General features: G+C 37.1%; 4 protein-coding genes and 1 long non-coding RNA gene across 10 annotated transcripts; 3 read left to right on the plus strand and 2 right to left on the minus strand.

The window, feature by feature from the left end:
* The first annotated feature begins 13 nt into the window (after positions 1-13).
* LOC110759667 (Phosphoglycerate mutase family protein) lies at positions 14-2,109 on the plus strand. The gene is made up of 2 exons (XM_021961753.2): positions 14-736; positions 1,500-2,109. Exons 1-2 carry the CDS (start codon positions 268-270, stop codon positions 1,934-1,936), a joined length of 906 nt encoding a protein of 301 aa, XP_021817445.1. The 5' UTR covers positions 14-267; the 3' UTR covers positions 1,937-2,109.
* A 326-nt stretch (positions 2,110-2,435) lies between these two features.
* Positions 2,436-4,352, plus strand: LOC110759685 (uncharacterized). The gene is made up of 3 exons (XM_021961780.2): positions 2,436-3,331; positions 3,732-3,755; positions 3,872-4,352. The coding sequence occupies exons 1-3, from the start codon at positions 3,148-3,150 to the stop codon at positions 4,174-4,176; spliced, it is 513 nt and encodes a 170-aa protein (XP_021817472.1). The 5' UTR covers positions 2,436-3,147; the 3' UTR covers positions 4,177-4,352.
* Positions 4,353-4,438: 86 nt separating this feature from the next.
* Positions 4,439-9,622, minus strand: GSH2 (glutathione synthetase 2). Of its 2 annotated transcripts, none has more exons than XM_088255082.1 (12): positions 9,170-9,622; positions 8,401-8,570; positions 7,957-8,032; positions 7,482-7,612; positions 6,728-6,850; positions 6,552-6,633; positions 6,324-6,403; positions 6,150-6,219; positions 5,563-5,684; positions 5,197-5,336; positions 4,930-5,122; positions 4,439-4,766 (listed from the first exon to the last, which is right to left on the minus strand). In XM_088255082.1, the coding sequence occupies exons 1-12, from the start codon at positions 9,530-9,532 to the stop codon at positions 4,643-4,645; spliced, it is 1,674 nt and encodes a 557-aa protein (XP_088111208.1). In that variant the 5' UTR covers positions 9,533-9,622; the 3' UTR covers positions 4,439-4,642. The 2 variants fall into 2 exon arrangements, with proteins under 2 accessions (XP_088111208.1, XP_088111209.1); XM_088255083.1 differs by having other exon boundaries at positions 9,098-9,208.
* Positions 9,623-11,767: 2,145 nt separating this feature from the next.
* LOC110759686 (uncharacterized) lies at positions 11,768-13,628 on the minus strand. The gene is made up of 2 exons (XM_088254305.1): positions 13,442-13,628; positions 11,768-13,330 (listed from the first exon to the last, which is right to left on the minus strand). Exon 2 carries the CDS (start codon positions 12,576-12,578, stop codon positions 11,937-11,939), a length of 642 nt encoding a protein of 213 aa, XP_088110431.1. The 5' UTR covers positions 12,579-13,330; positions 13,442-13,628; the 3' UTR covers positions 11,768-11,936.
* A 5,482-nt stretch (positions 13,629-19,110) lies between these two features.
* On the plus strand, positions 19,111-21,456 carry LOC110759638 (uncharacterized). 5 transcript variants are annotated; one of them, XR_015836359.1, is made up of 3 exons: positions 19,111-19,476; positions 19,652-20,378; positions 21,294-21,456. It is a non-coding gene; the product is annotated as an uncharacterized LOC110759638 (long non-coding RNA). The 5 variants fall into 5 exon arrangements; XR_015836360.1 differs by lacking the exon at positions 21,294-21,456 and adding an exon at positions 20,751-21,239; XR_002527161.2 differs by lacking the exon at positions 21,294-21,456 and adding an exon at positions 20,751-21,239 and having other exon boundaries at positions 19,117-19,476; positions 19,652-19,737.
* Positions 21,457-22,970: the final 1,514 nt, after the last annotated feature.

A 22,970-nucleotide genomic window follows, 5' to 3' on the forward strand; every position in this document is an offset into this window, starting at 1 on the left:
AAGAGAAGAAACCCAGAAGCCAAATTGCCCCATTGCGCATTGTCGCATTGTCGCAGTCCCATCAAAATAGACCAAGGAGCAAAGACAGAAACCCACACGACTGAAAACCACGGCTAACACATTTCACATTCTTATTTCTCAGACTGAAAATCTGAGAGAGGGACAGAGAGAAAAAGAGATTCAGATTCAGACTGCTAAAGAGAAAGAGAAATTGAAATCCAAGATCTCAAGACCCAGAAGACAAAGACAAGAGAAGAGGATCATAAAATGCAGCAGCAAAATTGCAAAAGCAAACCGCAGCCAGTTCTTCCGAAACGGATAATCTTAATGCGGCACGGCGAGTCTCAGGGCAATCTAGACACCGCCGCTTACACCACCACCCCCGACAACAAAATCCCACTAACGGACGTCGGCCTGGCCCAGGCCCACCTCGCCGGCGCCCACCTCCACCACGTCATCTCCGACACCGACACCAACAACCCCAACTGGCGCGTCTACTTCTACGTCTCTCCCTACGAGAGGACGCGCTCCACGCTCTGTCAGATCGGACGGTCCTTCTCCCGGACACGTGTCATCGGCGTCCGTGAGGAGTGCCGGATACGGGAGCAGGACTTCGGCAACTTTCAAGTGCAGGATCGGATGAAGGCCATTAAGGAGACCCGGGAGAAGTTTGGCCGCTTCTTCTATCGGTTTCCGGAGGGAGAGTCCGCCGCTGATGTCTACGATCGTGTTTCAAGTACGTTTTTTTCTTTTTGGGTTTTTGCTTTTGTTGTTTGTTTTTGTTGATGAGCATTTTGGCAATGTGAGGCATAATTAAGAAGTGATGGTTTAGGATTTGCAAGATAACCCAATTGGGAATTTGAAAGTTTGTTTGTGTTTGTGTTAAAGTCCAAAACTTTACTTTGTTTTGTTGGGTTCTTTTGCATTCCATTTTTATTCTGAGTGGAGTGGTTTCGAATTTGATGAAACCTTCAGTGGAACATTTAGATAATTAGCAGGGTTTGAGGTTGAATTGTGGTGATGCTAAGTTGTGAGTTTTGTTGAGATGAGCAGGATTTGAGGTTGAATCTTAAATATGTTTAAGCTTGGCTTGACGTTTTAGTACCTCTGGATCTTTAGAAAGAGGCTTTCCATTTGGAAATTGCGTTCTATGATTTAATAATGCTTTTCTTTGGAACCAAAAAGTATTGCCCAAATGTCTAATGATGATTGAAGTAGTGCTTTACACATAGTGAAGAGGTTATTGAAAGAGGTAATGATCCATGGTTATAAAGTGGTGGATGGCATGGAAGTCCAATTTCATAAAGTCACCGCTAGATGATGCTTTCACTCTGTGCAGTTTTGTGAACCAGACCGCTAGTCTTTGAATTTTCTCAATTCTAATTTTGTGAAACTAGATTCCAATGAAATGCAGCTTTAGATTTGTAATGTAAACGTGAAATCACACTTGCTGATGAGATGAATGTATGGAGGTTCTGAAAAGTTTGCTTATGTTGCAGGTTTTCTTGAATCATTATGGAGGGACATTGACATGAACAGGCTTCGCCATGACCCTTGCCATGACCTCAATCTTATAATAATATCACACGGGTTAACATCACGCGTCTTCCTCATGAAGTGGTTCAAGTGGACGGTTGAGCAATTCGAGCACCTAAACAATCTTGGAAATTGCGAATTTCGAGTGATGCAATTAGGAAAGGGCGGAGAATACAGCTTAGCAATCCATCACAGTGAGGAAGAACTAGTAGAATGGGGTCTCTCCCCTGAAATGATAGCTGACCAAAAGTGGCGAGCCCATGCCAACAGGGGTGATTGGAATGAGCGTTGCCCCTGGTACCTTGATGCTTTTTTCGACCGTCTAGCTGACTCGGAAGACAGTGGAGAAAATGAAGACATTTGGCATGAAACTGATGAAAAGATTCAGCAATCAAATTGATTGTGCGAGTCGTGAAACCAAACTGATTCTTTTAGCATATGAACATAGGCTCCTCAGCAATTGGGTTGGGAATTCTTTTGATTTAACATGTAGTTAATTGTTGTATGTTCATAGTATCTCTTGAATGCTGGAAATAGAAAATAGCAATATCAATTGGAGTTCAGAATTTTACTGATTTCTTTGTTGTGAGGATTCGATGGGCTAAATTAGGGTTGTGCTTCTCTTATTCATTGCGTAATTTGGATTTGTTGAAAGAATGAAATTTGCATGCTAGACTGATTTTGGACAGGAGATGGATGTGAATGCATGGCAAACAGGGCTTTCCGAAATGGGCATCGAATGACATTTTAGATGGCAAACTAATCAAACATGCAGTTCCTTAGTTTGGGCTCAAGCTGCACACAATTGGCCTCCCTCTATTGCTTTTTCTTGAAGGGCTAAATTAAAATACTGAAAAATTCAGGTACAAACTAACACAAGCAATGGCCTACTCAAGCTGGAAACTACTTGTTTGTTCCACTTGGACCCAGAGCAGAGCAACCTGCTTTAACATAATGCGTGAAGGATGATCATGGAAAATGCAATGGAGCATTTGACTGGTGGCTGGGTGTGTCTAGAGAATGACACGTACTGTGTCAACATTGGCCAAATAAGATCTTTCACAAAAGAAAGGTTTCCTGTTCTCAAGCAAACACCATCATCAAAGCAACATTCTTATTCAACCCAAACTCGTTAACCGAATCTTTCCTTTTCTCTCACACTGCCACCCTCTCTCTCTCTCTCTCTGCAAAATTCCACAAATCAGTCCTTTATACTTTACCGGGATCTGGGTTTCCTTTATTTTGGCGGAAAAAGCAGAGGTTGTCTTTCACAAACATACACAAAGATATAGAATTCACCTGATTTGAAGCAAAAGTTCTTCAATGTGCTTCAGTCATTGAGTCAGTCAGATTCTCATTGTAGGTCCCAGATCTTGAAGTGGGTTTCTTTGATTGGATATTGTTCATTTATTTTTGCCATTATTGCACACATTCCTAAAATTCATTAAAATTGCTGTGAAGTTCTGAGTTTTATTCATATTATATGAGTATATAACCCAGATCCTGAAAATGAGGTTTTGATATCTGATCGTGGGCATTCTGCAAATTTGGAAACAAACAAACCAAAGTTGGGTTTTGTCTTTTTTTCTTCTTATTTTGGGTGGGAAATAGATGGCTCATCCACCAGACCATGGGTTTTGTACTAATGGTGTTGTGAGGCTGGTTTTTGTTTTAGTGTCACTGTGTTTGGTTGGGTACACTATACGTCCATCTTTGCAGTGGAGCTTGAAGGAGAAAGGTTCATGCCCTCAGTGTCCTTGTGATTGTTCAAAAGATTTCGACCCTATACCTGTAGGTGAGATTCACTTTTCAATGATTGTTAATGCAGTCATATCAAATATAGAAATGTTGGTTCAATTTGAGTTAACAATTGTTTTGGAAGGCATGTTCCTATTTTTGGTAGAGCAGCTTTACTGGATTTGGTTTTGCAGAGCAAATTGTTAAATTAGTCTTAAATTTCTATAATTTTCATGTTTGAAGCCTGAGGTTCTAGTAAAGAAGCATACTTGGGCGTTGTTCGTTGGGTCAAGTATATTAAATTGGTTATCTTTCTATGTCAATTTACATAGAAAGATATGATATTCCGACTTCCATATATGTTTTGTATTAGGTTGAAATTAAGATATGATATTCTGCTAAGCTTATTTGTGGAAATACATCATATATTAACCTCCTTTTTCATGTCACTTTACCAGATATTATCAATAGCTCATTTTCAGGTCAGTTCAACCCTGTCTTGCATCAATTTAATGTTATTAAAAAAATTTAGTTATCGGTTCTTTCCTGTTTCAGAAGAACATTGTCGGTCGATGTATCTTTTGTTGTTGTAATGCAGACTGCGGTAAACATGAACCAGAAGTGAAAGAGGAAATGGAGAAGGATATCATAGCCTTGATGTCAGAGGAGCTAAGTTTACAGCAGACTGTAGCGAACGAAACTTTGCAAAGGACCGATGCATTGTTGATGGGTGCAAGGAGAGTCTCTTTGCACTACCAAAAAGAGGCAGAAAAATGTAATGCAGGAGTGGAAACATGTGAAGAAGCAAGGGAGAGGGCTCAAGCAGAACTTGTAGAAGAGCTTAGGCTTTCAGAAGTATGGGAGAGACGAGCTAGGGAGCTTGGATGGACAGATAATTCTTGAATCAAGGCATTACCAATATTTTTCTCTTGTTTATTGTTTTTCAACTTGGTCATGTTTGGCCTTCATTTGCAAGACTGCACGGACAACTAATGCTTCGAGGCCTTTCTTGTGGATATGAATACTTTTAGGCTTTTAATGTTTTATAGTTTTGAGAATGAAACTTTCGGGATTTTGAAGTTGGGTCTGTATTATCCATCTTATCTTATCATTCCCGTATATTTTAAGAAAGTAAGGGTAAGGAGAAATTTGTCGTGCTAAAATGTTCACAAATGGAATTACTACTCTTTTCCCCTTGTAAATAAATGAAGCGAAAATGGGAACAAATACATGAAAAATGTGTTTTGACTTGTCAAAACTCAGTAACCTCTCGGATATTGTGCTATGTTTTTTTAAGTAAATAAATCAACCGTGAAGTATTTGGCTCTAAGAATCAACCCATTTAAGCAGAATTAGGAAGCCAGATTCCTCAGGTTAAATATAAACTATCCAAGACTGCAAATCCAGCTGCAACTCCACCTTCATCTGATGAAGAAGCCTTGGTCCGCATCAGGTAGCCACATTGGTCATTCAAGATCACTTTCTCTTTGTTCCTGCAAATATGAAAAATGTGGCGCTATGATTCTATAACTTTGGCTACAGCTTTGTTAGCACCTTACCAACAATGCCAACAGAACAATTTGATGGAACAACCCGGCCCCAATAAGGAGAAAAATAAAACAAAAACCCAAAAAATTAGTCATAAAAGTCATATACCTTAAGTAAGCACCATATATCCCCAGCTCAGATACAGTATCATCTTTATAACAAATGCCATTGCGCATCAAGAATGTGTGAGAAACAGTAGGGAATATCCTCTGCATTAGGATATAAGCAGCATCTGCTTCTGATCCTTCTTTCTGCAATCTCATGAGGGCTTCCCTCACGTCATTGCCATAGATATTGTTCCCTGAAGTGTAATACTTACTCGTTAATAATACTTGTCATTACTACAACAGCAGAGTAAAGTTTAGGAACGCAGACCTCCGCCTTCTCTTTGGGGTTTCATAACATATAATCCAGGCCTTTCTATTGCGTCTTTTACGATATCCGAGTCATCCAAACTCCACAATCCTGCAAAGCATTTCCGCAATTTTGCAATGTCCTCTTTATTGTCAACAAACCTGCTCACATGAAGATGATAGAAAAGCTCTGAGGTTGGTGGTTGTAACAACAGTAACCATTCTTTCTTAAAGTCAAGAAAAGCTCACACTGAGCTTCTCATTATCTCAAAGAAACAAATATATGATTCATACAATTCATACTTCTAGCTACCAGCTCCAAAAACAGAGTTTTAAAACTGTTAGGATATTAATGTAACAATGGATGGAACTTAAATCCAGAAATAACCTCTCAAGAACATTAGGCTTCACAAGTTCTTGTTGAATCTTTTTGGTCCCTGCTAGATGATAAGAAATTGAGGGGCACTTGATGGCAGATGACTGCTCCATGAGTAGCCTTGCTCTCCACTCCTACAAATTAAAAAAACATGGTACTAAAAGCCAAACAATAGACATCATATTCTGAGTACACATTTTTGCAATTGAAGTATCATATTTCTTTTATAAGTAGCCTTTTAAGTATCATCTTAAGCATATTTCAAGTCAAGTTAACGAAATAAAGACATCCAAGAATGATCATGTGCGTAAAAATCATGGAACAACATCCAAAGAGATATTCATACTTACATGTCCAATCATACAAATAGAAACACATGCAGGATTAGCCCACCAAAGTCACCCCCAACAGATATTGAACAGATCTACATATGCCTTTATGGACTTGAGATTTACTCTTCTACTTTGTACCCTTTTTGTGGATAAGTAACTACATTTTCTGCTACTGAATAACAGAAGCTCACCACTACAAGGAAGAATGTCACATTCTTCTTAAAAAAGAATCAGTATTTGAGTAGCAGGAAAGTAAGACTTGCTTACTGATTCAGAAGGATAATCATTTGGTGTGTACCCAGCTCTGAAATACACAACTGCAATTGCTTGGCCACCCCTGCAAGTTAAAGGCATTTCAAGACATTAAAAAGGATATAACATGCTAGATCCACAAATCTAGATTAGTATAATGAACTTTCCACAGCTAATAAGGCTACATACACAACAAGTGTTCCATCTGGTAGAAGCTCCCCCTCTGCGTCAATTTCTGCCAATGTTTTCCGAAGAGTTGATACATTATGTGTGTTATACAGTTAAGGAACATGACTGTTTATGAATTTTGTAAACTAGCGTCTTATAAAAGATATAAGCTTATATAACTATAACTATACATTTTCCTAGAGATACCACTTCCTCCAACATAAAGCTTGTTGTAAGCTAAAAAGGATATATTTCTTTCAACAGAGCAGAAAGCCAGTGTTGGTCATACATGTTGCGTTCATCAGCCTGAACCACGAACATGACTACAGCCCTGCACATATATTTGGAGTTAACCGTACCTTTATTCACTTTGCTGAAAGTGGCAGCAGCAGAAGGAGCAAATGAGACATTGTGTCAGCTCTAACCTTGGGTTATTGTATTCTGACCAAGCTTTAGCCAAAGCCTCTACAAACTGACTGGCTGCAGGATTATTAGGAACTCTTTTGGAATCCAATCCAAGAAATTCTCCATAGTGGTTAAGTAAGCTCCTGGAAAATGAGATGGAAAATGAGATGGAAAATGAGAAGCTAAGGGTAAAATACTTGGTAATCTTATTATGATTAATTTTTTAGCATTGGATATGAGAATATCAACAGATATACACACATACAAATAAATATCAACATGGTTCGGAAGAATATAATGAAAACCTATGAGGCTAAGTATAGAAATTTCATAGGATACTTCTTCCAATTGCAATTGTTTAACTTTGAAGGAAAGACCCGGACCCACCACACCCTGAACCTTTACTAGTTGAACCAACAGCCAAAAGATTGTTTTGGAAATTGATAATTGAGACCTTTATGCATCCAAGACTCAAAATATGATTGATTTCTATGTTTGACAAGCACAAAGTTTGCAGTCTGTAGGAAGTCTTTGGAATGCATATCACTTTTAACACCACAAATAAACACATTATGATATGGAAAATTGATGGAGCATTTTCACCGTTACTGCAATATCTGACATACAAAAACCACTAATATGCTTCTAGTTTTGGTGGACTTTTAACATACAGGAACAATTTCATAAGTTGAACCCAGTATTACATTGACTAGTCAGAAATTCATGAGCAAATCAATGAATACATATTAATTATGAGATCTCCTACTACTTAACCTGTGAAGATCACTGACACGACAACCGAGTCCTGGAAATGAACATGAAATTGTGTTCGTCTCTATCTGAAGGAGTAGTTTAGTTTGTTCATCAAGCATATAATCTGAGCGATGTAAACCCAAGCGTATATCCTGTTTAAGTGATTAAAATAGTTTAGCATCTTCACCACCAACGAACAAAAAAGTTATCCACTTACACCAAAAAGGACCTAAAGTAAATCAAATAAAATCAACATATAAGTGGCGCCCCATAACTAGATACTGTAATACTCCTGTCTGTCCATCATATCATATTCTGAGTATGTCTATCTTTCATATAACTTGTAATATAGGCAACTATAAGAAAATCATCCAGAAAATTTATAAGAAAAACACTACCATAATCTGGAGATATTCAACTAAATCACATTCAATGTAGATTAAGTTCTCCTCTCACAATAACTAGTTTCCACATGTTGTACTGATATACCATTTACCTCATTCTTGTTAATCTCTAGCATCTTGGAATGAATATCTAGAAGTCTAGATGTAAAAGCATCCGCTTTCTTCGTTCTGCGATATGAAGATTATATTAGTTCATGAGCTCTAATCTCTAGAGCCAATAGACAAAAGCTGTAGCTGTCATGTATGTTGATTTTCTATCTTATCCCCATACCCAATCCATTAAAGTTCAAAGTAAGCTTGTTGGGGCCAAGTATATCCCTAGCTGAGGTTGAACATTCTTTCTTAGGCACAATTAAGTGCAAGACAAGCTCCATACCATGCTGCCTAGCTGGCCAGATATACCACAACTATTCTTATTTGACACACCCAAGTCAAGCAGATTGGATAAGGCTTTCCTAGGACAATTTAAACTAAATTGTTAGCATGCTCATTTTCAAAATCACATAAATAATTAAAAATACTATGCGCAAAAATACCTGGACAATGAATCCTGCAGAAACTTTGCATCCAAACTCACTCGATCAACAAGTTCATTAAATATGGGGGCTAACTCACACGCTTGCTTCCAATGACTTTCTGGAAACGGCATCGGCAATAAAGCAAACGGTGCATGTACCATGCCTACACCAGGTACTTTTCCTGATCTCTGTAATTTACAGCATCCAACATCAAATTTCAGATTTTAAGTTATACACTGACAAATCATCGTAGAGTATAATTTCCAATAGCTTCTGGTAACCAAAAGTCTGCTCATTTATTTAAAAGTAGAGCTTTTTTTTTTCACGTACAATTACAAAGATGAACTATAGCTTTTAGAAAACAATTCCGGAGCAAGCACTTCTTTTTTTGCCAACTCGGAACAAGCACTTGGGTGCCATGTAAAAATTAATACCGAGGTAAGATGTTCTCTCGAATCACTTTTATTTATTTATACAAATGATCAGAAAGGTAAGCCCGACAACTTGGTATTCTGAGAAAATATACATGTTTCTACCATTGGTTGTCTAAAAACTGGGAGAACAGAAAAGCAAATGAAAAACAAAAATTGAATTTGATTCTCAGGAAATCTCAATCTAATCTTCAACAATCATACGCTGAATCAAGTGTTTCATTTTTCAAGTAACTAAAGACTTCTCAGACCACAAAAACGAAAATTAAGAGAGAAAATAAAACCTTCAATTTTCAATCTTTTCCGTTTTCATCAGCTGAAACCAAACAACCATTTAGCTGAGCAGTACCACTGACCTGAACAGACTTGTCACCAACAACAAGCCCATGAAGAGAGCTCCAAACAAGAGCATCATACACAATCTTCTCAACCAATTCCTGATCAATCCCACGAAAATCCAACAAGGGTCTTGTGCCATTTCCCTCTTGGGTCTCCCCAACTTCAACTTTCCCACCCTGGAGAGGCAAAACTTGCGAGGGTTGGGCCATGATCCTGAGATGAGTCTGGAATATTTGATTGGTTGGATTCAATTTAAAAGATGGATTTGGTAATCCAGATTGTCTTATATGAGAAAAGGCAGTTGCTTTGGGATGTGAGTGCAGAAGGGTGTGAGTGGAGTGGGCGGTGGAATGAGAGCATGAAGAATAGGAAGCACCCATGTTTGACCCTTTTAGGTGGTGACCACAGAGGTGGCTTTAAACGCACACCTTGGGCTCTCGATGCATACCCGCCATATGCCTTTGCAATGGCAACTCTTTCCCACAATGATGTCCAAATTCACTACCAATTTTAGCCTTTTTGGGGTCATGAATGAAATAGATTCCGCTAGTTGGTGTCCATGTGCTTTTTACTGTTAAGATTTCACAAGGATGGATATGTTGCCCACATCACCATTACTAACATATTGTCTTCGAATATGGTCTCGATGTTTTTAGTAGTGGAAGTTGTGAAACCATTTATTATTTGTTGTATGTTATTTTGTCAAAGTTTTGATGTAGGACTTCATATCGTTCAATATTTTTTCTAACGTGGAATCACTCTTTAGTGAGTCACACATTCAACCAATTCCACATCCCTAATTCTTGAGTGAGTCACACATTCAATCAATTCCGCATCTCTAATTCTTTCTTCTTTTTTAATTTAGGGTTTTAATATGTAAGTTCGGATTTCAATTTGAGTCAATTTGGGGTTTTTTTAGTTCAAGTTCAATCGGGTCCAGTAATCTGACCCACTCTAACACTACGTTAAGATTTTAGAGGGACAAGCCCAAAGTTTATCACTACCAACATCAAATGCTCTTAATAGTGAACCATTTATTACATATTGTATTTATTTTATCAAGTTTCCTATGTGGCACTTCATATTGTTCAGCATCTAGCTTATTTTTAGTCCTGATCCTTATAAATCCAGTATCTATACATTGTGCCAAAGCAGACCATCATCGAGAAGAAACTCTGGAAGCGAGTTGAAATACAATTCCAGGTCTAAAAAAGGAACCTGTAATTCAATTCGTTGTATAAAATTAAATTTTTTAACAATAAACACGCGAATATATAACTACAATAATATCAAATATGAAACATTCAAACTATGAAATATTTCGGCATTCCAATTAAACTATGAAATATAACTACAATTAAACTATGAAATATTTTGGCTTTCCAAACACGAATTTTGAATTTCTTATCCACCTTGGTGCACCATCCTCATGGTCGGCCGCAGCGGCGTCTTCGTCATGTTATTCGTAACGTTGGCATTGGATTTGGTGTGGTTGCAGCATGGCTGATAGGATGTGCTGCCCAGAGTCACAGTCTTGAGCGCTTGTTCTTGTAAAATTTTCATTAAGAAGTTGAAGAGCCTGTGGAAAATTCCTGGTGATAATAAGGATTGGCTTTCTCTTGCATCCATTCTCCAAAAAGCTTCTCTGGAACCAGGGGTTGCTTTGCTTATGTGATTATATGCTAGCCAGTAACTTGGCGCTTGAGAAACTGAGGCTTCTACCCTTTATATAGGGAAAGTTACACGACTGAATAAGAAGTAGCTTGGAAGGGAAGTTTCATATGACTTTGAATATTGTTTTGCCGGATGCTTGTCAGAGAAAAACTGCGAAAGACATCTCATTCACAGAAGAAAACAAAGCACAATTTCTTCCCTAATCAGAATAGGAAAAGCAAAAGTTACAATTTTCGAAAATTCCCTACAAATTTAAATCAATGTTTTGATCTAGTAAACAACGTTTGTACAATTAAAAAGAAACCTTTTGTGGTCTATATCTGGATTAACCCTATATGGTTACTATGCTTCCATATTTGTATTATCCCTTTGTGGGCATTTGTATTCGCCATTGTGGCTGATGCTCTTTTGTGCCTAATTTATGAATACAATTATCGCTTTTGTCTAAAAAAGTTTCTCTCTATGGATATAGGAAACATAGAATCACAATTCCTTAACTTACAGGACAAAACTTTACAAACAAAGTGACTTTAGAATTTGGCAGAGGGCCAGAGGCATGACCAATAATTGCCCTTACATGCCGATTTTACACCAAGTTGTTAAATGCTTTTGGGGACATATTCTTTCCTTTTCTTGCAAGAAAGAAATTCTTAAACCCCGAAGTTTCACCACTAACTTTTATCATAATTAACCTTCTGCAGGGAAAACAAAAAACTTTATCATATTCATAACTATATGAGATATAGGGAAATTCTCCAATAAGTGTTTAAGTTAAGAAGTGGTTACATATTTTTTATCTCGGCCGTTGGATTGCATTCATTAAATGTGTTGGTAGATTTAATATGCAACGTATATGTAATTTAACGGTCTAGATTAGAAATATGTAACCAATCCTTAACATAAAATACTTATTGGAGAATCTCCCATCAGGTATATATACATATGCAACAGATGATAATATCTGATTCAACTTGTATATTTCAATTATGTTTGCCTATGCTAGCTAGTTGAAGAACTGTAGCATGAGCATTTGGTTACATTGTATATTTACATTGACAAGTCACAACAGAGAGAGCTAACACAACCCTACAAGGCCTTGAGTTGATGTAATTAAGATTCACAAATATGTGCCATCTTCTTGCTCAAACCAGAACCAACCTTCAGAATTGATCTTAAAGGTTTTTGTTTTAGCTCCTCTTTTGCTAGCTCTAACCAGTTCAACTTTTCAAACGATTTGCTCCTTCGTCTTAACTTCATAGCTTTCTCCATATCCTCTACCCTGTCGCATATGCTAACCGTTTTCTTTGGAGGTTTTGCTTGCTGTGCAATTGTTGCTGCTTCATGTGTTTCCTCTTCTGGTCTCCTTTCTGCATTACCATGGAAACCATTGTCCACATCTGCATGGTCAGCTGAACAAACAACCAAGGGAGAAAGAGGGTCTAAATTGTTTGAAGTATTGTTACCCGAAGTTTTTTGAGGCATGGATTCATTGTGCAGTTGGGCTAAGCCTCGCTTCATTGGAGGGCCTAAAGTCAGAGTCTTGACGGCTTGATAGGCTAGGCTTCTCGAGATGATGTTGTAGAGCCTTTGGCAAATGCTCAGAGATTGAAAATGTTGTTCTCTCCCATACATTTGTTGATTTCTTTTTTTTTTTGGTCCCTTAAAATAATTGTTTAGTGTGCAATATGAATGCAAACTGGAGAGACCGTAGTTTGGAATTTTGGATGAATGGTTTGCTTTTGTGGATACCATTCTTACTCTTTGTAATTTGAAACTTTGAAGTAAGGTATTCTATGTTTCTTAAAAACAGAGATAACAAATCCAAGTTTTTTTGAAAAATTACCAAACTTAATGGAATGAAAGAATGCCAAAAATGGCATTGTCCTTTTCGAAAGTTATTCTGAAACTCAATGAAACACAACAGAATACCTAAGGAAGGCATTTTAATTGTCGAGTTGAGAGAAAGAAGAAGAAATTGGCAAATTGCCGATGGTCCTTTTGCAGTTGAGGATATAAGAGCATCTCCTTTGGAGATGTTAAATCCAACGCGAAAGCCAAATCAGTAGAAAATAATAACAAAACCCACTCCAACCGAATATCTTTAAGCCTACATCAGAGCCGGTCCTGGGTTTTCTAAGGCCCAGGGCAAATTTTCTCAACTGTGCCCCTTTAAACTTTGAGCAATTTCTTCTTCTTTTTTCATTTGTTCATATTCATTTGGTAAATCTTCATCTAAATTTTCAAGTGAAGCATTGGTTTGTTTAACAAAATATTTATTCAAAGATCCTCTTAAACTTTGAGCAATTTCTTCTTCTTCTTTCTTTCTTTGTCTCTTGAGATTTCCAGAAAGTTGTTTCTTAGGAAATATTTTTTAATTTTTATAATAAACACAACACAATAAAAAACAATAAAACTAATTAACAAAGAGCAATAAAACCTGGATTTTGAGCTTATTTTCTTCCACTTGAAACTTCTACAAAGAACAAGAATCCCAGCCAAGTTTTCTGTTGAATCAAATAATAAATAAGAAAAAGTTAACAAAGATATGTATTACAATTTACAAAATTTATACATCTACATTCTATATGTATCTATATATAATTAAAAAAAATTACCTTCAAAAAAAGGCACTAGTCTAGCTTGTGGATGATTTATTTTCCAACTCTATGTTGGAGAAGAGGAGAATCACCAAAAATAAATAAATTGCTTCAGTTCAAAGAAAAGGAGAATCACCCAAAAAAATTGCTTTCGTTGGGTTATGAACTGAGAAGGTTGAGGGTTTTTCCTTCTTCTTTTTGTGGCTAAAAAAGTCTGTTTTGATTTATTCCATAATTTGTTTATTTATTTTATATTATATTGTACAATTAATAAGGACTTTCTTACTCATTACGTTTCTTGAGATTGAGTATATAGAGACTGATTGTGATTGATTGACTTCCCTTTTCATTAAGAAGTACAATCGGTAACTTCTTTTGTTTTTTTTTTGTTTTTTGTTTATTTTTTTACACATATATACATAGGTTTAAAAAAAAGATTTGGGCCCCCTTCAGCTGTGGGCCCCGGGCTGTAGCCCTGGTGGCCCTTGCCCAAGGCCGGCTCTGGCCTACATGGATTGGCTTTCTTGTTCAAAAAGTGAAATATGAATCTCCGTGCTTGAGATGTCTTTTTCATCTATACATATAAAGCAAAAAGCAGAGAATGGTGAAACATTCAAAATACCAGAAAATGTAATTGGTTAATGCAAAAATTAAGAATTGAAATTATTAATTAAATGAGGATAATATGGTAAATTCACACTTTTTCATATTTTAAAAAATTAAAATTAAAAGAAAAATCATATAATGGCCTATTTTTATGGAACACAACTACCCATTATCATTTTCATAATTAGTCTATTAAAATAATAATAATTTTAGGCAAAAAATATTATTAAAAAGATAGTAATAATGTGTTAATCTCAGCCATTTATAATGTGTTAATCTAATGGTCAAGAACTAGTGTCAAAAATATGGTGCCACAGATCCACCCTGTATATATATATATATATACACACACACACAAGTAGTAGTATTTGTCTCTTTAGTACCCTCTCATTGCCCCAGGCTCACAGCTGCTTATCTAAAACAAATATGTTATTGGAAAGCTTATTGACCATTGATGAGGGTGACGGTAAGGGTGAGCTAGCCATTAGAAGAGAATATGCATGGTTCAGTTCCCCAAGTCTTCTTAGTAAGTTATACAACGCCAAACTCAAACTACATATATATGGTTTGGGTTGGGACCGCCAAGTAAACAGAAATAACTACCCGAGCCTCTAAATAGCTTTCAAAGCAAATAAAAGTCTTTACCACAGTCGACAGTATCGCATAGAGATTCAAAATAGTCTTTAAAGTCGAAATAGCCATCTCGGACTACACATAATAAATATCACACAATGGTCAAAAACGACAAAAAACACATGCTCTCTAAAGAATATGAAAATTCTAGACTAGTTTCCCCTATCACTAACTGGCTAAGTGCATATGATTGAAGTGACTGTAATTGCATACCTTATAACACATGCACATTGCAGTGGCATTTTAGGAGATCCTTCCTCACGCAATTTGGAACTTCATGAATCTTTGCCCCAAATTTGAAGCACTTGCATTCATTTGTTGAAAATGCTTTAAAGAATGACCGACTTCGAGTTCATTGAGATCCCTTTCACTGTAACTGGCATGCTCGGCCTATCTCCCAGGTTACGCTGCACACATAAAAGACCTACATGCATGAAATAATCTCACAACTTCATGTGGATCACCTGAGATGTAAGACCCGTGTCTTGGGGAAACAAGAATGGTGAGCAATCCCGCATCGCTCGGGGAGGGAAAGGTGAAGTGCTTTAAATGTGTGGGCACTTCTCTTCCTAGCACGAGGCCTTTTGGGAGCTCACTGGCTTCGGATACTTAGGAACTCTGAAGTTAAGCGAGTTGGAGGCCAGAGCAATCCCAGGATGGGTGACCCCCTAGGAAGTTGGTCGTGAGCTCCCAGAAACAAAACCGTGAGGGCAGAGAGGGGAGCCCAAAGCAGACAATATCGTGCTAGGGGAGTCGGGTCGTGACATGAGATCCATGCCTAAAAGAATTTATCAAAAGTTCAAAATCATTGTGCTTACTTAAAAGAAGAAACAAAAAAAAGCAAGGAGTAAATCCTATGTTTCTCTTCCCACTGTCTCTAGCATCAACCCAACAAAACTATCCTCCATCGGATTTTAGCGAGTAGAACCCATCAATTTCGTATTCTGAGGACATGTAACCACTACAAACCAGTCAATCAAGAACTAAGTTCATAAGCAAAAATATTACAACATAATAATTAATTAAGCATCAGAACTAGGTATCGAGTCATTTTTAATCTCAAAAGTCAGTGTGTTAATGCAAATTTTAAAGAAAACAAGAGAAAAAAGAAACGTCTTTGGATATGGAACAGTCAATTGGGAGTTATCCGTCTCTTCATGATCATGTACAAAAAGTAAAGTCAAAACATATCAAACCAAAAGGTTGTTACTCTATAATTTTGGATTTGGACACAATTATCAAACTCTACTTTCAAAATTCGTCTGTTAAGATCAATGGATGACAGACATTACAGAAGTTTTTTTTTCTTTCTTTATCAATATCTAACTTCTCAATCTTTTTGCTTTCAAATATATTTCCTCCCCACTATTCAACTTTAGTATCCATAGCTTACTAATTGTCTTCCCAGCTACTCAACTTAAACTATATACTGTAGGGTTTCTAGTTTCTAATCAAGTTTCCAATGCTGCTAATTGTGAGATTTTTTAAGGGGAGAGACAGTTACAGAAAACTTTATCAAATTAATACAATTATCTTCTAATTAGAGTCAGACTCTCCATATATGTAGTGCAGACTAAAAGAAACACACCCTCACTGGTTCATCAGGTGTACTCAAGGTGAGCAGCCCTGGAATTCTTGTCCTTGTTGACCATAAGAACACTATCAATCTATTGGTAGTCTTTAATGAAAATGTCTTGTTCCTGTTAGTTGGAAAGAGTCAATTTCCCCACTAATTCTCTCTGAGTTTCTATTTTTTTTTTTGTTTGGCTTGGTTCCTGGTATTACATGGTAGTCTTTAACCCACCAATGAATTCTCCAAGTGTGGCTGCATCAAGGATGAAGCCTCCCCTAAAGAAAGAAACATCAATGAAGCTTTTGAGAGCACTTAATTAACTTGATATATGTAAATATGTAAAACAGCGGCCATGACAAAACAGTGCATTCAGAACATCAACATAGGATGCAAAAGCGATCCCACTGGAAGATTTAAGTTGGAAAAAAAAAAAAAAAAAAACCACACATATTCTCAAGCAACATTTTTCTGATCAACTTCTAACACCAAACAATATATTAACTCTAATTCAAATCACAACATGAGTTGTTGAAATCATGATAGAATAAAGGAACAAACTTTAAGTTACACAAATCACAACATGAGTTGTTGAAATATTTCCAAAATTCATACAAATGACAAAAAAACGCTGGTCTCTTTGCATTGCAGGCTCCAAAATATAGCAAGGAATTCTTCATGGGGTCTTGGACACACCCAATCTGCAATCTGGGTTTTAATGACCTTGAACTTTATCCTATCACAAATTATGTTAAACCTTCTATATGATAGAATTTTACCACTCCTCTTTAGGGCTGTAGTACTAAATGGCCAATGCTGACTTTCGTGATGTGCAGAGATCCGTATCGGTGGTCTTCTTTTGTGTGTCTGTGTGTGAATGCTCAAACGTCCGGTTTCATATGTGACGCATATCAAACCTTAGTTGATTGCATAACATGAATTTATGATTTTGATAAGTCATGGGTTATGAGAAGACTATCTTTTGCAGCACTGGATTAATTCTTAGTTGTAGAGCACAGAGTCACTGCACCATGATGTCGAGAGACTGTTTTCTTTTCTCTTTTTTTTCTCTCATCAAACAAAAGGGAATGATCAAATGTCAAAATCTATAACAGAAATGCAATATCCAAAGAATGAAAAGCAGTCCAACCAAGAAGAAACTAGCAAATATTAGTGAATCAGCAAAACTTATGAATTTAGCAAATAAAGAACCTGAAGCTAGTTTCAAGCAGAAAAAACTTACTTGTGTAATATGAAGAGCCTGCTCAAGCCGCTGAATTCGAATCCATTTTTCTGTAACAATGTCAGCCATCTGAAAGCAAAGAGAAAGAAGCCAATGGAAAAATAAACATCACACTAACAACATCACACACTCATAGCCATAGACCAAAGATGGATTGAGTACATCAGTGCAAGACCTTTTGAGCCTGAGAGGCAACCGTTTCGAGTCTATCCTCGGCATCTTGTGCTTTAGACTCTAAAAAATGGGCCTAGGCGGGCGGCTAGGCTGCTAGGCGGCTGGGCGGGCCTCCTAGGCGGGTTGGGTCTTTTTTCGGTGCCGAACCTGGACGACGAAGCAGCCGAAACCGAAGAAAACAAATCGAAGCTTGAGTTGATAGAGAAGCGAAACTTCGACTGCAACCTCCGTCCTCTGCGAGTGCAAGCTTCGTGTTCGTTTGGAATATATTTAAAGAGTATAGCCGGCCGGCTATACTCTTATAATATTCGAATATATTAATATTTCATGCGTATAGCCGAACGCCTATACTTGTTAAATACGTCGGCTATACGTTTAAAATATTCTAATATATTTGGCGAGTATAGCCGCCCGGCTATACTCTTTAAATATACAATTTTGTCATATCATTTTAAGGTTTGGGGCCGAAATACCACTTTAGTCCATTGGGCTAGAGTTATTTCTTCAATTATTTTATTTGTATAAGCGATATTGGGGAATGAGAATTTAAATTCTTTCCAATACCTCCCATTCTAATGATTTCCAGCTATTAGCCCATTGGGCAAAAATAAAAAATTGGATTTTATTTATAACAAATAACATGGGTTCAACCCATAAATACAACAACAAAAAATAGGATGTCAATGAACTCGAGGTCAATCCTTCTTCTAAAGCATTTTCAGCTAATGAAGTCACGGTCCTTTTACACTAAGGGAGGCTCGATAAACGATATTTCATGTTGGTGTGTTAATCTAGTGCTTTTGAAATTAGTTTGAAAAGTTAAATATAATTAAGAGATTCCCAACCCATGCGTTAGCAAATGCACCCTCTAAAGAAAACCTAGGTTTTATGCCTAACTATTTCCTATGTTTTATATCAACTAGCCTCTCCACACACGCTTCCGCGCCTGCGTGCGGCTTTTTTTTAAAAAAATTTTATTTTATTTTAGAATTATAAAAGATAATGGGTAGTTGTGTTCCATAAAAATAAAATCTTTTATCTGATTTTTCTATTTAATAGACTTGCTACTTATGTAAGCTCATGGGTTGTTTTATGGCCGTAAAAGCCCATCCTTATATTTGATCCAAAAAAACAAAAAAAACCCATCTTTGTAGTATGTGTTGGAAGTGTTTGTCCTATATTGAAATGTTTGTTTTGTTCTTTTTATTTTTTTAACTCAATGAAGTGCTATGTATAATAATTTTCATTAATCATGGGAGTCATCGGTAATTTTAGACGACATGTCGCAAGAAAGGCTATCACTACTGGACTAATACAAGAGGATGGGCCAATGCGAATTGAAAGTGAGGACACGCGGCCAAGTCCAGGGTCGAGGCAATTAAGCAAACCAGTCCAGTCCACTAACTCATAAATTATAAATTATAATTTAAAATACAAAAGGAACGACATCGTATGAAGAAGAAAACCTTCCTATCCATAAAGGGCGCCTGATCTCTCAAATGATAAAACAACCCTCGGCCCCTCAGAGTCCCAAATGAGAGTGAGAGCAGATCTTTGAAAATGAGAGATGAGAAACAGAGAGAAGGTCTGGAAACCCTAACAATGGCATTGGCTCTGTGATCGGAGCCTTCGTTGGAGATCAGAGGCATGAGCGTGAAGAAAGAGAGAGACGACGGGGCATGAAGAAAAGCTCCTCCAATGCGATTCTTGTTTTGCGAGGTTTAACGCCTCGATGGCCGCCATTGATCCACGATCGGATCCGTTCAACAGCTCACTGTTGAAATCGCGTTGTAATTAACACCAAGACCAGAGATCTGATGGGGCTAGGTATGGGGGTTCCAGGACCCGTCAAAGTTGATTTTGAAATTTAGGGTTTACTTAGGTTTATGGTTTACGGAGATCATTGTTTTTTATTTGATGGAGCGACTTGCCTGAGGAATTAATTAGTAGGTCGGTCTTTAATTCAATGCATTAATGCGTTCGCTGTGTGCTTCCATTCCAGCTACACTCCCTGGCAGCTTGCTCAAGATTCGATAGGGTGCAATGTGGATTGATAGGCACTGACAGCGGGCCTTCCATATCTTTAAGGTTTTACTCCTTACTCATTTAAGCATGTGCATGTATGTTTTTCTTTTGTAAAATATCATTTTTTGTTTTTAATGGAAACAAAATGAACAAATTAAGTTTCCAGAGGTAAATAGCATAGTATTGTTGAAAACTTGAACGATATATCTGACAAAAAACAAAATTGGCACACAAGCGCTTTGAAATAGCATATTTTTGTTGAATGATATTTTCTGATATGAGGGAGTGGGGGACGGTACCTTACATATGGAATCAGGAACATTTGTGACATTACATCAGTGATACACGGTGGCGTGATGAATTTAAAAGTAATCATTTGTAGCAAGATCGGATGGTCTAATAACCATGCATAACTAGACTGTTCAACAACTTGATGTTCCGACAAAAAGAGAACATCAGATGATGGGGTTTCTCTAACTTTCAATATAAGATGAGGTTAAAGACATTAGAAAGTGAAAAATCATAAATGGGTTAGTGCATTATTCAAATATTGTCGTACACAATGTTCTAGGCAATGTCAGTAATCTGAGTGTTTTAATTAGACTCTCCCTTTCTCTACTTTTCAAGTTAGGATGAGATTGCAAGGAGTCTCAGAAGTTCTCAGCATTTTCTTTTGCATCTATGCACCCAAGCAATGTTTATAGGTAAATTTGAAGCAGTAAATTTCATAGAACTAAATTTTATCTGCCCACATTGTCAAATATATATCGACAATAGATTGGCAGTTATAAATTTAGAAGCTTATTCAGTCTCTCTCTTTGGTGTTCTATTATATTTCCTAGTTGTAGTTGGTACATATCAATCTTAATTTGATATAATTTCTCATTCATTTTTTGTTATCTATTGACTATACCGTTGGATTGTGTAAAAGCTGGAAGATAGATAACATATATAATTTCTGTTTTAATTGTATTTCCGTGTATTGGCAGGTATTCTTTTTGGTAGTAAAATGTTGTTTAAAATGAAGTTATGAATGGACAAATATAGTAATAGAGTATTTTAAAATGTTTCTTCAGGATGTTGTGTGCTGGTTTGCGATCTTTACCGTTCAGTGGTTATCCCACACCAAATGTTCTTCCTATGAGTTGCAGCATCTTGCATTTTAAATAAAAGAACCTGTTGTTCTATGTTCTTTTTTATTATTGACATAACGAACTGTTCTTCCTATCTTTCCCACTTGTTGCATTTTAACTTTTTATTTTATTTTTATTATATGGTTTTTTGATATCCTTTTATGTTACTACCTGTGAAGTTTGTCCACATTTTAAAGACATTATTCGTTCCTGAAATGCCAGCGCTGGTGATTTTTGAGGATTGATGTTTCTTCTAGAACTAGAGACATGCAATAATGTCTTTTGTTTGTTCGTTCGTTCGTTAGTGGGACGCTTTCTTATGTTTGTTTGTTGTGTCGTGCACTTGCACATTCAGTAGTTCTGCTTCGGTTCAACTTATTATTTTGCACACTGACCATCTGGTTTATTTCAGTCTTATTCCAATTGTTATTATTTCTGATGGTTCTAATTGTTTTATTAATTGTTTAACTGTTTTTTTTTTCCCAGGATATCTATAACCAAAGGCTACCAGGATTTCGCCTCAAATTTCCTTTTGGTTTTTTAGAGTGCTGCGGATTGTAATTATTACTTGTATTGCATGCATGGATTAGGCCCAAAGATTTGTTGGATCGATTCTTCCAACCCGCAATATTAAATTGGGCGTGGTCAAGTTTAAGGGTATATTATAAACGACCAAATAGGACCACTTAAAGGCCCATGAAACACAAAATTGGCCCAATTAATAAGCCATAAACGATCAAAAAGGCCCACTGAAAAGCACATGAAAGGTAAATAGGCCCAATGAGGGGCCAATAAACTACAAAGTACGCGGGAATAATGGTCACTAGACGACAAAGTAGGCCCAATGAAGGGCTACTAAACGACAAAGTAAGGCCAAAGAAGAGTCGTTAGGCGACATAACAGTACCAATAAAAAGTCACTCAACGACAGAATAGGCCCAACAAGGGGCACTCAACGGCCAAATTGGCCCAATGATGGGGCAGTACACTACCAATTGGCCCAATGATAAAATACTAAACGACAAAATAGGCCCAATAAGGGACACTAAACGACAAAAAATGCCCAATCAATGACCACAAAAAGACAAAAGAGGCCCAATGAAATATACTAAACGACAAAATAGGCCCCAAATAAGGGACAATAAACGACAAAATAGGCCCAATCAATAACCTCAAAAAGACAAAGGAGGCCCAATGAAATATACTAAACGACAAAATAGGCCCAATAAGAGACACTAAACGACAAAATATGGCCCAATCAATAAACACAAAAAGACAAAGAGGCCCAATGAAATATACTAAACGACAAAATAGGCCCAAAGAAGGGACAATAAACGACAAAATAGGCCCAACTAAGTACCATTCCTATTTTGTCGTTTTTGAATCCTTTAATGGGCCTTTTTTGTCGTTTAGTGACCTTTATTGGGCCTATTTTATCGTTTAGTGAGCTTCATTGGGCCTATTTTGTCGTTTTATGATCCTTTGATAGGCTTATTTTGTCGTTTAGTGACCTTCATTGGGCCTATTTTGTCGTTTTACGATCCTTTAATGGGCTTATTTTGTCTTTTAGTGTACTTTTATTGGGCCTATTTTGTCGTTTAGTATGCCATCATTGGGTCTATTTTGTCGTTTAGTGAACCTGTATTGGGCCTATTTTGTCTTTTTACAATCCTTTAATGGGCTTATTTTGTCGTTTAGTGAGCCTTCATTGGCCCCTGTTGTCGTTTTACGATCCTTTAATGGGCTTATTTTGTCTTTTAGTGTGCCATCATTGGGCCTATTTTGTCCTTTATTGGGCCCATTTTGTCATTTGATCGGTCTTCCTTGGACATATTTTGTCGTTTAGTGTCCCTTAATTGGCCATCTATATGGGCTCATTCTGTCTTTTAAGTACCTTTCATTGGGCCCGGTTTGTCGTTGTTGGGCCTATTTTGTCGTGTATAGGACCTTTAGGGGCATATTTTGTCGTCAATGGACTGTTAAGCGTAATTACATCGTTCGTGGGCCCTTCGTTGGGCTGACTTCGTGGTTTATGAGCCTACATTGACGTCAAAATCATCGAAGCATATACGGGGGCGTTCGACTTGACAAATGTTGGAGCTATTGGGGCACGTTCACTGTTATTGGGTTGCTTTGAACGGTGAAGGGGCCAATACTTTCTCGG

This window comes from Prunus avium, chromosome 6 (assembly GCF_965620075.1).
Source record: "Prunus avium chromosome 6, drPruAviu1.hap1.1, whole genome shotgun sequence".
In the NCBI taxonomy this organism is placed as follows: Eukaryota; Viridiplantae; Streptophyta; class Magnoliopsida; order Rosales; family Rosaceae; genus Prunus; species Prunus avium.

Coding starts and splice junctions, on each gene's coding strand:
- GSH2 (XM_088255082.1), bottom strand. CDS start 9,532: ATGGGTGCTTCCTATTCTTCATGCTCTCATTCCACCGCCCACTCCACT. Junction 6,634..6,727: donor TCAGAATACAATAACCCAAG/GTTAGAGCTGAC, acceptor ATATATGTGCAG/GGCTGTAGTCATGTTCGTGG. Junction 5,685..6,149: donor ATGATTATCCTTCTGAATCA/GTAAGCAAGTCT, acceptor TTTAATTTGTAG/GAGTGGAGAGCAAGGCTACT.
- LOC110759667 (XM_021961753.2), top strand. CDS start 268: ATGCAGCAGCAAAATTGCAAAAGCAAACCGCAGCCAGTTCTTCCGAAA. Junction 737..1,499: donor TGTCTACGATCGTGTTTCAA/GTACGTTTTTTT, acceptor CTTATGTTGCAG/GTTTTCTTGAATCATTATGG.
- LOC110759685 (XM_021961780.2), top strand. CDS start 3,148: ATGGCTCATCCACCAGACCATGGGTTTTGTACTAATGGTGTTGTGAGG. Junction 3,332..3,731: donor TTTCGACCCTATACCTGTAG/GTGAGATTCACT, acceptor TCACTTTACCAG/ATATTATCAATAGCTCATTT. Junction 3,756..3,871: donor TATCAATAGCTCATTTTCAG/GTCAGTTCAACC, acceptor GTTGTAATGCAG/ACTGCGGTAAACATGAACCA.
- LOC110759686 (XM_088254305.1), bottom strand. CDS start 12,578: ATGGTATCCACAAAAGCAAACCATTCATCCAAAATTCCAAACTACGGT.